This window comes from Anoplolepis gracilipes, chromosome 3 (genome assembly GCF_047496725.1).
Source record: "Anoplolepis gracilipes chromosome 3, ASM4749672v1, whole genome shotgun sequence".
In the NCBI taxonomy this organism is placed as follows: domain Eukaryota; kingdom Metazoa; phylum Arthropoda; class Insecta; order Hymenoptera; family Formicidae; genus Anoplolepis; species Anoplolepis gracilipes.
The window spans coordinates 10,316,124-10,333,436 of NC_132972.1; the positions used below are offsets into that span (position 1 = coordinate 10,316,124).

Here is a 17,313-nt window from a genome sequence, read left to right on the forward strand (position 1 = left end):
AGCCTACAACTTTACAATAATTCTGTTAATAGACCATTTCGACTGTTTTTTAGTATTTACAGAAATAAAGTCTTTCATTTTTTGGATGATACAACTATTTATTCGCTAGAGCACAAGTCAAACGTGACCATAAACTTTGCTTGCAATCGTGTATACATTATATTTCTTAATTTTATCGCATTTTAATAAATTCTTTTTTTTTATTGAAAAATTAAATATCGGTGCTTCAAATAAATTTGACTGTACAACTTAATGGCACAAACGGATATGCTTGTAGAATTATAATACAGACAATTTTAGTAATATTTCGTTGCGTTTTTTTATTTTTTTAAATGCAAATATGTATAAATAAATATATATTACATTTGAGTAAATGGCACGACTTACAAAGCTAAGTTTGATAGTCAAGAATGTGCTATAGGGGTATATAGCAAATTTATTGTTGAAACACTTATGATACTAGACAAAATTACATATATTTGATAGAATTGCGTTTTTAAGTAGTGCCTTAAGCCATAAGATCTATGGCTTTTAATAACGTGTTTTGTTTCTTGCTACAGATTTTGTCAAAATCAAGTGCAAATTGCAACTAAAGAAAATTCTGAGTATCTCGAATCTATTGCGTAATTTTCACACGCGCAATCTATTTTGCTACAATTGTATAATTAATATCTTATTGTGGAACAAGAGGTAAAATATTAATACGCTTCGTGCGCAGTGATCAAAATACATATAAAACTAAAAGCAGTGTAAAAACTTTTAATATCAAATCTAACGCTAATTGTGAATCCGTTAAAGTGTCATTACTATAGTACGTATTATCGTTAATTATGTCAGTTGAACTGAAATTACAGAAAATAGTTTACTTAATAATAAGAATCATGGAAGAAAACGCATTCACACTATTTTGGAATGTTATGTTAATCTGGATAAAATTAATTAATGAAAGAATAAACAAAAATTTTGGTTGCTGTGATATAAATCTTGATTCTGTATATACCTGCAATCGCGCATTTGTATTACTTGAATGCATTATATATATACACAGTAAGATTTTCTACATTGTCTCTCTTTCATACTTAGACTAGTTTCATACAAAACGCGGTATATATATATATATGTTACTTATTTTGTATTTTTTAATATAAATAATTTACCATATGTTTGCGTACGTAATGTGATTTTTTTTGCGGTAAATTGTTGATTGTTAGTAACCCGCGTAGTAGTATGGTGTTATACAATATAAATCTTTTTTTATTTTTATCAAGCATAGAGAGCTCACGCACTGCTTTACATATGTTTAAATAAAAAGGAAAAAAATAGAATAAAATAATATTAGTATAAGCGTTTTTATACTCATATTGAAAAAAAAGATCACAGAAATTAATCTACCTTTTTAAAAAAAAATGTAACACAAATTTTCAATATATGATTATTAATATACGGTACGTAAATTGGGTTGCCTGATGAAAAGCACTTTGACGTGCGACATATGGCGGAAAGTGTGACAAAGAATTACAGCATCTGAACAGAATCATACATTACATGTAACTACGGATATACATCATGTTCATGTATTTATGCCTGGCACATTTGACTTCAAAATGTACGTATTCTTCCTCTTCTACTGGCATTTTGTCTGTGTAATAAAAATATTAGTAAAAATTTATAGAATAAAATATGAAATATCGTTCATGCAAAGAGAGAGAGGAGAGAGAGAAAGGAAGGATATTAAAATTACAATATGTAAAAAATGAAATGTCGATAACATTTTGACGACAGTTTTAAACAAATATTTCTATAAAATATTTTTTTTTTAGCTTAAATAACAGATAAAGAAAGCTCACATCTGTGATTATTTTATAAATATTGCATTATATTTTAATATCTTAATTTTGTTATTGAAAGTTATTCTCTCTACTTTAAGGAAATGCTTACTGCATCACACAACTTCTTTGAGACTATCCCGCGCGTCGCGGCTTCGAGAGTGTATCAGGTGGTGCAAGTCTCCTCCGGGTGCGCTATCACGTCTCAGATCTCTCAGCGCAGTCGGAGCCAGGACTTCCCTCTTGTTCGCTGCTTCCTTTATGCTAGATAAGGTTTTACTGAACCACGGCCAGCTGTTTCGTGCGGCTTGCAGTTCGGAGGCCGTAGCGTGCAACTGATGTGTTAGATCCTGACGGAAAAAGCGATTCGTATTAAAAATTTTTGTAACTTGCGATTTCGAAAAATTAATATTACATAATATATATATATATATATATATATATATATATATATATATATATATATATACACTCTCATCACCTGATTCCGACACTCGGCCTCGACGTGAGCCAACTTTGTCTGCGCCAATTCCAACTCTAATTCACGCACCCTTTCCTGCACTCTGTGAAGCATAGGATCTATTCGATTCTCCAAAGGATGCGCGATATCGGCTAAGATATTTGATGAATCTATTATACATGTTCTACACTTCTCACATTTTGAAACCTTCGCCTGAAAAACAGTATCACTTGTTTTATTTCTATACGCGATATAATAATGTTAATGTGATAATATAAATTAAATCACACACTCGTAATTCGCTCAATGTTGTCTTTGCGGCATTGTAATCGTCCTCCAAACGTTGACAGATCTGAAACAATATAAATACGCGTTCTTGCAGTTCTTTATATAATATTTGAAATCAAACTGTATAGAATATAATAATGTTTTACTAATACCTGCTTGTATTCGGCTATAATGACATTACTTCTGCGACTTTCAGCGTCTGCCCGACCCACCTCACGTTGTAACATCTCTTTAATTTGCAGCAGTTCCGCTTCTAATCTTTGCTTCTCCTCTTCATTTCTGGCAACAGTACCGCGTAATTGTTCCACCTCGTTACTGTATTCGTCTGCATTTTCTTGCGCCTCTATACGAAGAACAAAATAATTTTCATTTAGGGAAAACATTTTTAAAATATGACATAGATTATATAACTGAACCGGTTTTTTCAATTTTTTATTAAATATATATATATATATAATTATAAATTCCCAAAATCATCTTTGATACGAGTGTATAACAACATCTTGTAATTATTACGTTAAATTATGATTTTATTTTTGCATGGATAATTTTTGTTATGACAATTTTATTTCATTTTTATTCTCTTTGTTTCAGGTTTTTTTAGATATGTTTTATACGTATAAATACATATATATTTTAAATACGCATTATGGCTTTATCTTATATCTAATATGCACAGGTGAATGTAACGAAGCAATTTTCGAGTACTGGACACTTGAGAATTATATAAGCACGCTTATTACTTTTACTCTTTATTTGTTCTTTCGCTGCATAACTCATGTTTGCACAACCGATTTGTTCAAAACAGACAGTTCGAAATGCAACTGACAGATATATGATATCTAGCACGAGCAGCTGGCTTTATTATATACTGTTGTGAAAATGCGTTAAGGCCAAATTTAAACTGTTGGCGTAGTTGATATTGGATATCTTTATCATATATCTCCTTGACAAACGACAATAACACCGATAATCGAGATATCAATACTTTTGGCACATTTTTAAAATTCATACTTTTACGATTTTTAATATATTTTAGAATATTGTAAAAATAAATTTGCCTGAAAAATATATTCTTATAACTTTATTTTTCTTGCATGTAATTAGTTTTAAAAAAGTCAAAAGAAACATTATTGCGATTATTGTTGATTAAATTCTTTGTGATAAAAAAATATATAATGTACATGTGTGCCTCCTGTAATTTCTAAATCTGTAAATCCAAATTTTAAAATCCAATTTAATGTTTATATAAATTATTTCTATCTTCAGTACGCAAGCATGAAACTTTCTGTCTGATAATTAATCAGCGGATAGTTATGTTACTGCTTATCAGCTTACACTTCAACAACCTGGTATATAGGATCAATATGCGTACATAAAAACATCATACTTTTACATATTTTTTATATAATCATACATAATTTGATTGTAAAAAAAAAAACATATTATTATGACATCTTAAGTCATTTACTATATTTTATTGTTTTTTTGTTTAATGTTAATTATATTCATCTAAAGCACTATTATGGACATATTACGACATTACACTACTTCTATAGACGTGAAGGAGATATAATTAGTACAGTACAAATAAGTGCTGAGACAATATCACTTGCGCCCATGCATATCCCAAATATAGCGAGAAAAAACATATAAAGATAGAGGAAGTGCAGACGTTTATTAGATATTCATTAAGGACAGGATAATCATCGGATAAAATAGGTAATTCACAAAAATAAAATTAAAATATTCTGAGATGATTTATTTTCAATAAGCAATAATAAATAATCTATAAGTAAAAAGCAATACAAGATCGTATATACAAGCAGTACAGTTGATAAGCATAGTTTTAATAACAAACATAATGTCAGCTTGTCTAAAAAAAAACCTCATCAAAAAATAAATAATACTTTACAAAAAAATTAAATTCTAAAATGAAAACTTAAAATTTCCTTGTCTAATACACAATTACAGCACGCACCAAAATATATATAATAATAGCATAAAAAAATACAGCATGATAATACTGTAATTTGAGTATCTTGTAGTTTACGAAAATTATAGTATTTTGATCAAAATTCATCATCTTATCAATAAAATTTTAAAAAGTCTAATAAAAGTGTAAAACTCATTATAGACAGTTTTAATATCTTTACATAATTCACTTATATGCATTTAAGTAGATCTTATAATATCAAGTATGTTTATAAACTGTCATTAGTATGTGTTTATACATTTTTAGTAATTTATAAATGCTAATAAGATATTCTACCTAATAAGACATTGATGAAGATAATAGACCCCCATCTGTCAATTGATAAATCAACTATTTTAATTAATTATTTGTTATTTTAATTTTTTAATGTTTGTTTATCGAATTATGATGCATATATAGTATATTATGCAATGAATAATAATTTAAGCAGTATTTTTACATATCATGAATCGCGAACTCTACAAATAAACTAAATAGATTTATATATATGTGATAACATTATTCGCATATATAGAGTTTCTATAAATAGATGTATAAATTAGAATCGTAAGGTTCAAAAATTTTAGATTGAGATATAATTAAATAAAATAGTTTCATTACATAATGAATAAGTTTAAATTTATTATATTTTAAGAATTTAAGAAGATATATACTGTGCCTTTCAAAAAAGGAAACACTATTCTACATTCTTTTTTTTTCATTGTTTTGTTCAATAAATTTCTTATTAGAATAATCGGTAATGTATCTTTTACCATGCAACGTCTTGAAAAAAAATGTATAGACAAGCAAAACTATCATACTAAAAAAACCTGACCACAAAATAATTGTCCACTTTGCATTTTTAAATTATTTCATAGAGAGCTGTGTATATACATATAAAGTTTATTAAATGTTTACTATGCTTAATCTAACATTATATTAATTAAATTACATATTGGCTACATTTTTTTGAGACTAGAAGCATATTTTATACTTTGGTTAAAGAAGTATGTAAATTAAATATATAGGCATACATAATGCTATCCAATAAATTAAATATCTTTTTTTATTTAGTATATGATTAGATTGTGTTTGATTTTGAATTTAAGAAAAAAAAGAGTTCTATTTTCTCTAAGCTCTATTACAAATAAAAAAAAATTTCATTATACATCTCATGGCACAGCCTAAAAATTTATCATGTCTTACATATAATTCATTTCATGAGCAATAATTTCCCTGATATGTGGCAAAGATATTTTACCTTTTACTTTTAAATGATACATGTATGAGTATAAAGTTTATGCCTGAAGCTTTTACCCATATTAAAAAAAAAATGTATAACCAAAAGGCAATAATCACTCAACCATGTAGTATACATGCATGTACAACATGGTGTACAATGTCCTCTAATGAAATAATGGAACATCAGGTTTAAAGGTGAACCAGGAGATGTGCAGCTCAAACGTAGAATATGAAATTACCTTTCAACGTCATAAATTCTGCTTCATATTTCTTCAACTTCTTTAACGTCACTGAGCAAGCTAACTTCATAACATAGCGTGCCACTTCTTCATTTCGGCAACGTTTTGGTAAATGCACCCGGAAGTATTTCAATATACTTTCAAAATCTAATTGTAATAACTCCTTTTTACACAGCTAAAAAATATCAAATTACTTTATTACTTTTTTCTTTCATATATACATATATACAAAATTGATTTTCTTGTGATATATTCTCTGACTTTTATATATATATATATATATATATGTTAGAGAATACATCACAAGAAAATCAATTTTATATAAATTTAATTAATTCACAACAATTGATATGTTACTATTATATAATAAATTTGTAAAGTTTGTTTATAATAGCTTACCATTAACAAAGCGAGAGCAACTTGGAATAAAGTGTCAAGCCCTTGTAAGAGAAATACATCCAAGATATGAAAGACAAGATATAATGGAAATCTAGCAGTAAAGAGAGTTAGAAACCATTGTGCGGCGAACATGTGCGTTTCTACGCCGCGATCACAGAAATGCTTATAAAGTTCCGGTAATTGATCCTAAAAGTCAATTGCAAGAAAAATTTATGTGTAGCTCACTCGCATAATTTATTATCAAGCAAATGTAATGACCAACTAATTTATTACTTACTTCTATCAAGCGATTTAATTGGTAAAATCGCATATAAAGGTTGTCAAATCTATCCTTGTATAAATCTCGTAGACCATAGTCATACATTAATTTGACAAGAACACAAAACGCTTGTTCCTCAGGCATCTATAAGAGAAACATCTAAATTTATTTTAATCTATAAATACTCTACAAAATGTTACAGTTCACAGCGTAACAATATTACATAATTCTTTTTTACAAAACTTTATAATTTGTAACAATTACTTACATGCAGTAACAAACTAGCAACTAAGAAACTAAGACCTTGACAATATCCGACTTCTTCATCATGAACAGCATATGCTTTACTTATTCTGTATAAAGAATCTTGACCTAAACCACCTGTTTCTTTAAAGAAGTCATGGGCCGGAAATGTTCTATTAATGTCTCTTAAAATCACACTCTCACAGCTGCTCTCCTGTGTATTTATTATTAAAAATGTTATATTGCAGAGAAGTTTTTATTATTTGAAAAGTATATCCCAAATACTCACTTTTGTAATCAACATCCTGTATTTGTCCATCATCTCTTGTGAATTGTCACAGTTACTCAAACGTTGCCAAACCTCGCCGCGTAAAGCTTCAGGAATTCCTTGTTTCGCGAGTTTTATAAGAAGTTTTGGACGTTGTTCATTAACTTGCCAACTATCTAAAACTTCAGCCCAGCTTGCTAATTCATCTGCTGAGCAGTCTTTAGAAACTTCGCCTGTACCACTTAACATGGGCTCATCTCCATCTAAACACATATAGAAATTGACATATTAACTAACGTTTAACTTTCTTGTATTATTAAATTAACAGCCCTTTCTAGAATTTAGTTTATTACCTGAATCTATTTCTTCCTTAGGCGTAAGTGTATCGATACTCGTCAAAGAGGGTGATCTGATTAAGGATGCTAAATTTAGAGCCAAATTTAATCTGTTTCTATCTAATTCACCAGATGTTTCTATACTTTGTACTTCGTAATGTATTTCCGAACCATCCCCAGAAATTACCTGTTACAAAAAAGATTAATATGTGTAAAATAATTAATTGTGGGAAATAATAATTTTTAATATGTGTAACAAGCAGATAAATATTTATGCAATTTTTCTTACAAATATAAAATAAATAGCTTGCCTCTTTGGAATTGAGATAAAATTGTTGCACGAGATTTCTCTTGTTAAAATACCAAAATCTTTCATTTTGTGGATACACTTTGACTGATGTTTCTATCACAAATCTTACTGGTTCTCGAATATCTCTAATAACAAGATCAACGGCAACAGTCATGAAAATTTTGCCCTCTCTAGGAGTTTCTATATTGAGAGTTTCCAAAGCGGGATCCGCAGGATCCCAACGCCCACAGATATTATAGCACTGTTTGTCTTGCATTATTGGTCCAGTATTAACTTGCTGTAAAATTGTTGTAATATTGCGAACATCTGAGCTGATTATAGACATAAAATTAACTTGCTGGTGTGAATCTCTTTTTACCATCTCCAGTAGTCGCATATCACTATGCTTAACATTTCGTCCAGGACTAACAAGTACTCCGAAACACCTCTCAACCTCAAGCGTAATGCCACCTTCTTTACTGGACACTTGCTGGATGCTCAAACAAACTTGCTTCGCCACATTACTTCGTAATTTAAAACAATTTCTATCCTTAGGGACTGTACTAAAAGTACCTTTTCCATCTTCCTCTTTTATTTCCATAGTGACTTCAAAAATAAATACTCTAGAATTAACTTTTTCACTACCAGCATTGAAACCATTGAAATCACTGCCTGTTAATGAACTTGTCATTGAACGTGGTATTCTGTGAAACGCTTTTGAAAAACAGGCTGATACTTGTCCAACCTAAATAAATAATTAAAGAGAATAAAATTATATGTTATCTTATATCTATTAGCATCTTAATAATTACAAGATATTAAAATTTTAGTTTTAAATAATATTATAGTATATATATATATATATATATTTGTTTTATGTCTGTGTATGTGCAAGTATATAATTAAATTTGGATAATATGTAAAAAAATAAGCTATAATTTTACATATGTATACAATAATAAGATAAAAACGTACCGCTTCTGGTATGTCACAGCGGAAAACATGGCATTGATAAATGGCAGATTCTAAAGTGTCACCATGTGACCACGTGAAAGCAAAACATGCTGCACATGAACCAGTACTTTCACCACGCGCGTAAAATAAAATACGTTGTACTTCGTAACGTGCAATAGCTTGTTGTGTTGCAGCATCATATAAACTGAAAATATTAGATTAATTTATTATATAATCTGAGTAGTTATCTTAACCTGACTTTTCTCTTGTTATAAATTTCAGTATACTCACATAACTGAACCTTGCGAACTACTGGGCACTGAAACTGAGATTTTTATTCCTAAATTCAAAGATTGTTCTGCATTTAATATAGTCATATTGCGTTGTATTTCACATTCTGATTTTGGTGCATTTATTGCAGCTGCTCCCAAATAAGTAACACCATTGAAAATAGTACATTCTTGTTGAACATGTGATAATGTATTTAATTCTGGATTGTAAACATATATTTAAATTGAAAATTTGTTCATCATTCTTATATTTATTTTTGCAATAAATAAATTATATATATATATAAACATTTTTACCTTCTTCAAGATAATCTTCAGGTTTCATAATATCCTGCTTCTCTGATACAACAATGCAAGAAGTAACTTCATAAAATTTGCTATGGCCTACTCTCTTTGTTTTTTCTTGATTTTGTTGCCCGGCACTTGTCACTCTGATTTCACGATCCTCCATCTTCGAATCCTCTGTCAAAATCTACAATGGTCATACAAGAAAATATAGGCATGTTAATATTAAATTTATCATACATTACTTATTCCATTAGTAGGCATTTATTTGTCATGAATCTAGATTAAAGTCAACTTATCAGGATCTAGATTATCACTGTGATAAGTCTGATAAATTTGTATATACCTCACGAAGATTATTTTGCAAATCCTCCAAATTGCCGTTATTGGCGATTTTTAGCATGGGTGGTTCCAAGAGAGCCTGTTGTTTGCTGGTACCTTTCTCATTCACAAATTCATATTCGTCGCTTGTCGCTACTGATTCCATAGATTTTACACTCATGCTATCCTCCATAACTAAGTCTGCAATTTCAATATTCATTGTTTTATCTTTATAACAAACAATATTTAAAGATATGCAGCCTGTTTTTTTTTTAAAATGTCTTATATTTTATATTTTTAAGAAAAATTATTCAATATCTTGATGTACACAGGTCAATGAAATGCTCAAGACAAGTTTCGAGTACAAATCTCTTCTGTGTACATTTATCATCTCAAACTCGCCTATACGAAGGACAACTTTATATATATGTTCTACTTGAACACTCATATTTACAAACATTGGTCTAGCACAATGACAGTAAACACGTACAAGACTACGATTTTCCTTTCAGGAACACAAGTGGTTCTGTGCGTTTTTCACAGCGTAATCTCTGTGTGTCTGTCTCTGGAAAGCAGTGTTTTGTCCAGGGGACAAACGACTGTTATTAAGACGGAGAATATTGCGTCTCTCCTTCTCGCCCTTTCAGGTCTGCGTGTCACCCTCGTGCTGCATCAGCACGACTCATTGGAACGAGAGAAAAACGATCCATGCGATGGAAAATAAATTCGCGACGATGGCATCACCGCACGGTGAATACGCCCGTCGAATGTCCCTGTGATTCCTGGATGTATTTCAAGCGATGACGATGATCCCGTATCGCCCGTATTTTCCTTCTCCCCGCGTCTATCCCAATCACGGTTATTCCCGATGAAAAATATCTCAGGGATCACCTTTTCACGGCGTGGTCCCCCCCTGTCCCCGGATCGCCCGCGGTGACAACCGCGTGTTGCGTGTTGCGTGTTGCACGCGACTCTCACGCGTGTTTCACCGGAGACCGCCACACGTCAGAACGTTCGCGCACGTCTCGTCACGGCTCTCGACGAACATTTACATGGTTTTCTCGTATTACGATGGCGATTGACAGTGCGCCTGATTGACAGAAACAACGACAGGGGTCGGCCATTCGCGAGTACATCCACCACCCAGAAATCTTGGTAGGGATGGCCAGCGATACCCCCCTCCGATATCGCATCGATACTTCGCTCTCGATGTCGCGGAGTTTCGGTGTATTTTCGATAAGAAAAAAATAGATGGATCATTTTTATATTTCGATTAATTATTTGGTAAATATCGACATTTCCATCCGAATGTATTTCAAATGACATTTCGATCCAGAATTTATATGTAGGCATCAAGAGTGAGATATAAAGATAAGGCGTATAATATGCCATTTCTGAAAATTTTTTAATGTATGCAAATATACATAATATGTTGTTAGAGTCTCTTTTTTACGCAACAAGATTTATTCGACAAATGTAACTAACTTACTGTCATAATAAAGAGATTTTTTTGGTTTACAGCACTGAAATTTTTGTATATGATAAAATAAAAATTTATAACATTTATATATATATATATATATATATATATATATATATATATATATATATATTAAAATAACTTACTTTTTGAGATTTTCATAATCAACTAAAACCAATTGATTCAAAAGATACCCTTTTTATATCTTTATGGTATTAAAATTTAAAAACTTTTATGGAAATATCAATTTTAACACTTATTAAAACTCTCCATAGACACAGGACACGTCTACGAGTCTAAATGTCTCGTATTAAATACGATGTCCTTGAGCTTGTGCAAACCTTCCTTCCTCTAATCTCGATATCGTTGCATAACCATTTGTCACGAATAAAAATTCATGAATAAAAATCAGGTAGATTTCTTCAATTATAAAACATGTCAATTTTTTTTTTTTAATGAATAAAATATATTAAGAAATCTAAGAAATAATTGCGTGCGTAGACTATTTATGAAATATTTTTTAATGCAAAGTTATATATTAAAGAAATGCTTATTTATTGAATGTTTTTAAAAGATTTTGCACATGTGTTACATCGCGAATATATTTAATACTTAATATTATTACATAATATATACAAATATTATTTTTGATATATATATATATATATATATAATGTATATATATGTGTATGTATATATATATATATATGTGTATATATATACATATGTATATATATATATATATATATATATATATATATACACATACACACACACATCCATGCATCAGAGATTGTAATTATTATCGCGGAGAATAAGATAAAAAATAATGATCTAACAACGCATTTCGACAGTGACATAAATTCTTTATTACAAAAAATAAAATTATTCACTCTATATATACAAAAATACAATAACTAATATTAATAATACTTTCTCTATATCCAGTATTCGCGAGTGAAAAATTAACATTTTTCTTAATGGCTATATATTTTGATTTTCTCTCTTTATCACTTACTTTATTAAGAGAAAAAAAAAAAAGAGAGAAAGATCCAATAGAAATCCAGTCTTGTATATTATGTCATAATAATCGGCGGAAACACGTGGCTAGGCTTTTCCTTTTTTGTTTGCGAGCTTATCAAATCGCGTTTCGTCTTAATTAAAATATAAACGAGTTATTAAATTTGTGTGTGTTGTCTATGGTATAATATATATTGGTAATATATATATGCGTGTGTGTGTGTATTGGTAAAAACGGTTTCTTGCTATTTGTATATTTTTCGTATCGACTAATAATGTAAATAAACGTTATCCAGTTAGAATACTTAGACAATTTATCATATAATTGTACTTCAGATGTTTATAGCTATAAAGCTACAATTAACGTTCGCCGCTTTGTCGTGAATTAAGATTGGCAAGCAAACACGATAACTCTACTAGGAGATAAATATTATATCAAAAAGTTATATTGTATATATTTAGAAAATACTTAATACGTACTTCAACATTTATCTTTGTGCTGCAGTTGTATTTGTTCTTTTTTCTCTATATACTGATTCTAAAGTTCCTTGACTTTTGAATTACTTAACTAACCTTGATAATTGCACAATAAAATCTTTGTAACAAGAGAGCTCCTTCTCTAATACGTTCTTCGAATTTAGTGTAATGTCGCTGCTTCTGCTCAATTTTCCTTCAAAATTGTTAATTTTTTTTCTTGTGTCAAAAAGCTCTGTTTTCAGTTCAGAGATTTTCTTCTTATAAGTGTTACTTTCGCTAAGTAGATTATCACACTGACGTTTCAATTTATCTTTGTTCAACTTTCAAAATTGTCTTCTTACAAGGATACATTAATCATCCAATATCAAAATCTAGTGGCATTTTTGGAAAAAGGATTGAAAAGCTTATATTCTTGTTCAGGACATTGTACACCACGATCCTGAACAAGAACATAAGCTTTTGAATCTTTTTTTGGTTTCTCCTGGGAAGGTCCCCTTTTGGATGAAATTATACCAGTATGTTTCTGCTAAATATAAAAAAATAATTTAAATACAAAGTCAAAATTACTTAATATCTATAAATTATAAATAAAATTGTGCTTAATGTATATTTACATTATATCTATTTTGTTGCATTCTTTTAGCATTTAAATCTTTTTGACTTTTGGTTTGTTTAGAGTATTGTTTCATATATGATTTTCTAAATATAGGATCCCACTTTTATAGTATTTCACCATTACTAGTTGTGGACCTTTTTCTCTCAGCTTTCTGTCCAGGACTAGAAATTATAGGTGAAGTATGTTTCTGATCTTTTGCCTTTTCTTCCCTTTTGTGACCACAATATCTCCTTTACCGAGTAGTACATATTCTTTAGCAGGGCTTGTTGTTACATGCTGTAATTGAAATTATAAGAATATATTATGAAATATGTATTATAAAGTTTGCGATAGAAATTATACTATACAGAATTTTATAAGACCTTATGTCCCGGCATCATGTTTTAAAAGTTTGCGGATGCTTTTCAGTTCTCTTGCTTGTAGCAGTTATCCTCTCAGCTGTATTGGTTTTTCTGTTCATTGTTCAGATGTTGTATATTCTTTTGTAAATATTGTACGTGGTTTTACAAAATTGTACAAAAATATGAAGAACCGAAAGATTATTTCGACGGTGACAAAATAATTCGCATCATTCATCATTCATCTACGTGATCTATGTGTCTAACCTGAAGATTTATGTTACTGCGCAAACGTGGCATTAGTATATGTTCTGAGCGCGTTCGAGGAGACACTATATAGCTAGATATAGCGCTACCATGCGTGTCGTTCTATCTTTGTTACTCATTAAAAGTTGAACAAAGATAGAACGACGATGGTAGCGCTATATAGTGTCTCCCCGAACGCGCCCTCTGTGGGAGCATTATAAACATAGATTATGGCCTTGTTTACATTGACATACTTTGATACCCGTATTAAGTATTACTGGCCAATCACAGCCATTCCATTTTTTAGGAAGATGGCTATGATTGGCTAGTATATTACTTGGTACGCGTATCAAGTGCTCGGTGTAAACAAGCCCAAAGTTATATTTCTTTATGAATTTTGTTTTAATATATTCTTTATAAAAATTAAAAGGTTCCTAAAAAGTCGGATTTTGCGATTTGATTCTTAAAAATTTATAATAAATTGAATTCGAATTCAAGGAGCAGCTACACCTGATCCGCGATCAGCAGCACATTTTTGGAAATTTTATTTCGACCTTTTTCCTCCCAAAAAAATATAATATCGAAGTAAAATAGATTTATGTAAAAAAATGTAATAAAACATATTAATAAATCTATATGTTTTGTACTTTTGAGATCCACAATTATGGATCTAGCACGGACACGAACTAATCGTTCGTTTTATCGTGACGCTGGAAAGTCGATCCAGCCATGTAGTTCCATCGGCTCTAAAATCGATCCAGTTAGCGCCACTGTACCGCGGGAAAAAAGCGTCGTAAGAAAAATGATAGCATGGCCCCTCTCAGGCTTATCTTTGTCAATATAAAAGAATAAACTTTTAAAATTTATTCTCTACTTTTTAGAGAACATTATATATATAAAAAATTATATAATAGTGCTCATTATATTATTTAATATACTTTATATATCATTAATGTAAAAAAAAAATAGAGAAAATTTATATAGACTTCCATATTACATTTAAGCATGAATTTGCAGAGATCGATCACGTGAGCAACTTGAGACGTCACTCACGAATATACACAAAATTCTCGCTGATAGGATTTGACTATACTCGATGTCAGATGGCAGCGTCAATCAGAATCAGTGCAACGACGTGCGTATGTGCGAGATATTATGGATGACGCATTTGACAATTTGTTGAGAACGAACAAGGTCAGATTAGGCTATAAAATTGCATAATTTATTTAATTTATTACACAACTGTATCTGCATACATTTATATTTGCACCGTTTATCGATTTTCCAAAAATTTATCGATAATTTTATCGCGATCATGTTTGTCAGTTATGATCATTATTCGAGAAATGATTACGGTGTCTAAAGCAAAACAAAATTATTAAAAATTATTTTATTATTACTGCCTCTTTAAATTAATTAACAATTAAAATTATTATTCTTTTTTGAACTATATAATAGTCATGATGTGCGAATTTTTAAAAACGAAAATATTACATGTTTTGAATCTTGATGTATAAGCAACTTGATATGTTAAATTTAAAATAAATAATAAAATAAAAATTAAATAAATGGTAAAATAAAAAGATATATATATATATATATAATAAATATAACAAGATAAGAAATAAAATAAAAAAATTAAAGTAAAAAATGAAAATAATTAAATAAAATTAAAATTAAGACATTTATTTGAAATATTTAAGTTAATAAAAGTAAGATAAAAGTTAACAAAGATATATATATATATATATATATATATATATATATATATATATAATATATTTATCATTTATCTGATTTTTAATATTATCGACTTTATGTGTAACCACCTTTTTTTCTTCAACTAGGTACTTTACTGTGATGGCGATTGTTGCGCATGCGCGGGAAACTCGGCCCGTATCACAACACAGTTCGTGCAGTTCGGTTCAGTTCGTAGGCGAGTCAGAGCCAGATGAGCTCCGTTTGGCTTCGTTACTTCGGACGTGACGAAGCGTTCGCAGCCTCCTCGTTCACGGAACTCTCGTATTCTAGCGTCCGTTGTCGTCGCCCTCGTCACCATCGTGACAGTTCATAGTGGTCGTAGTGGACGACGTCGCAACAAAACGCCTGTGTGATCATGAAAAGTGTAAGAATGCGTGAAATCGGCTAGCGTGGTGGATCCTACGAGAGCGTACAGGGAGCACGGTAAGTACTTATCATCCGCGTACTGATCTTTTCTCATCCGCATCCGAAATTCGTCGATAACCTCAAATCTACGATATTCGAGATCAAACGCAAGAGAGAAAGAGAGAGAGAGAGAGAGAGAGAGAGATCACAGGGCGTCGGGATATCGGTTCGTCGTCGCGAATGTCTCGTCGAGAGGTTATAAAATCGCACCTGCCATCACACGAGACGAGATCCCGCGGTTAGAATTCCTGTCGCGACCGGATCGCGTCCATTAGATATTCCTCGAGAGATTCGCGCCTCAAGGATCACGCTTGCAAGATTGAAGGATCAGCTTCGAGATAGCTTTCAGATCGATCTAAAATTGTAGCAACGGGTGGCGCCGAGACGCGCGCGAAAGGTTAACGCGAGGATCAGTGGCCGCTATCTCTCTCATCGTGAGATACTGTTGAATCCTGTATCGTTGTATGAACGCTTGTTTCTTCCTCGTCGCGTCGCTTTAATTCCAGAGTCCCTCCCTTCCGAGATCGATGTAATCTGGCGGCTCCTAAATGGAGCCCGCCGAGCTATTCGCGCGAAAGGACACTGTCCTATCCGTCTAGCGCTGCCGATCTGTCAGCTGGCTGACGTCTGACCGTCTGACCGTCTGACTGGGAATGATAAAACGCGTCTTATCATCGCCGCTTGTCTTTCCGTGCCACTTTCACGAGCGTCGCGTGCGTGAATACACGATACAACGAGCATCTACGTGACTGTGGTTGAGCATTCTAGGTTAGGTCGAGCACCATTGACGTACATGGGCGACACAAAGAATCTGGTAATTTAAAAATATCGTAAAATATCTTTCTCTTGATTAATATTTATATAAGATATACTATATATAAATGAGAAAAATATGGAAGAAGAAATTTGTTTTTAATGGTTGCGTGAGAAAATACCTGTGTAAAAATATTCAAACATTAATTCCGAGGATTAATTCGTTTTATTTGGACATGGAGGGATTTAATCTGCAGATTCATCTTGTCGATAGCGGATTATATGTTTCTCGTTTTGTTCTTATCTCGTAATATGTTTCTCATTCAAAAGTCGAACTAGTTAAACGAGATTGTCGAGTAGATGTCGACCTCAATGACACTCAATGATGAGATAATTCGTCATCAATGAATAGATATCCTCTTAACTTTTGAAACATAATCGAGTACAAGCAATCGTGATTGAAAACTGAACTTTTACGAATAAATTTTTAAATAGAGATTTTTGTAAAACCTTTATTTCGAAAATAGTGTTAAATATATTTTAT

At 31.0% G+C, this 17,313-nt stretch overlaps 2 protein-coding genes and 1 long non-coding RNA gene across 10 annotated transcripts in view; 1 reads left to right on the top strand and 2 right to left on the bottom strand.

Annotated features, from left to right (window-relative positions):
* Positions 1-1,938: 1,938 nt before the first annotated feature.
* Positions 1,939-11,440, bottom strand: Gapcena (GTPase activating protein and centrosome-associated). 4 transcript variants are annotated; one of them, XM_072887671.1, is made up of 16 exons: positions 11,300-11,440; positions 9,699-9,874; positions 9,365-9,539; positions 9,069-9,267; positions 8,799-8,982; positions 7,846-8,568; positions 7,553-7,721; positions 7,221-7,462; positions 6,957-7,145; positions 6,707-6,832; positions 6,430-6,615; positions 6,031-6,205; positions 2,727-2,917; positions 2,579-2,638; positions 2,308-2,499; positions 1,939-2,176 (listed from the first exon to the last, which is right to left on the bottom strand). In XM_072887671.1, exons 1-16 carry the CDS (start codon positions 11,313-11,315, stop codon positions 1,943-1,945), a joined length of 3,237 nt encoding a protein of 1,078 aa, XP_072743772.1. In that variant the 5' UTR covers positions 11,316-11,440; the 3' UTR covers positions 1,939-1,942. The 4 variants fall into 4 exon arrangements, with proteins under 4 accessions (XP_072743772.1, XP_072743773.1, XP_072743774.1 ...); XM_072887672.1 differs by lacking the exon at positions 11,300-11,440 and adding an exon at positions 10,164-10,832; XM_072887673.1 differs by lacking the exon at positions 11,300-11,440 and having other exon boundaries at positions 7,846-8,121; positions 8,203-8,568; positions 9,699-10,135.
* A 629-nt stretch (positions 11,441-12,069) lies between these two features.
* On the bottom strand, positions 12,070-13,946 carry LOC140663714 (uncharacterized). Of its 2 annotated transcripts, none has more exons than XR_012046319.1 (3): positions 13,629-13,946; positions 13,265-13,542; positions 12,070-13,173 (listed from the first exon to the last, which is right to left on the bottom strand). It is a non-coding gene; the product is annotated as an uncharacterized lncRNA (long non-coding RNA). The 2 variants fall into 2 exon arrangements; XR_012046318.1 differs by having other exon boundaries at positions 12,070-13,176; positions 13,629-13,945.
* A 1,810-nt stretch (positions 13,947-15,756) lies between these two features.
* LOC140663375 (uncharacterized) overlaps positions 15,757-17,313 on the top strand; it is a 66,677-nt gene continuing 65,120 nt past the window's right edge. The window contains exon 1 of one of the 4 annotated variants that reach the window (XM_072887471.1): positions 15,757-16,034. The gene's annotated coding sequence lies outside the window, so the exon portion shown is untranslated. Of the gene's footprint in view, positions 16,035-16,552; positions 16,831-17,313 lie in introns of those variants that run through there. The other 3 variants (XM_072887473.1, XM_072887474.1, XM_072887472.1) reach the window with 3 other exon arrangements.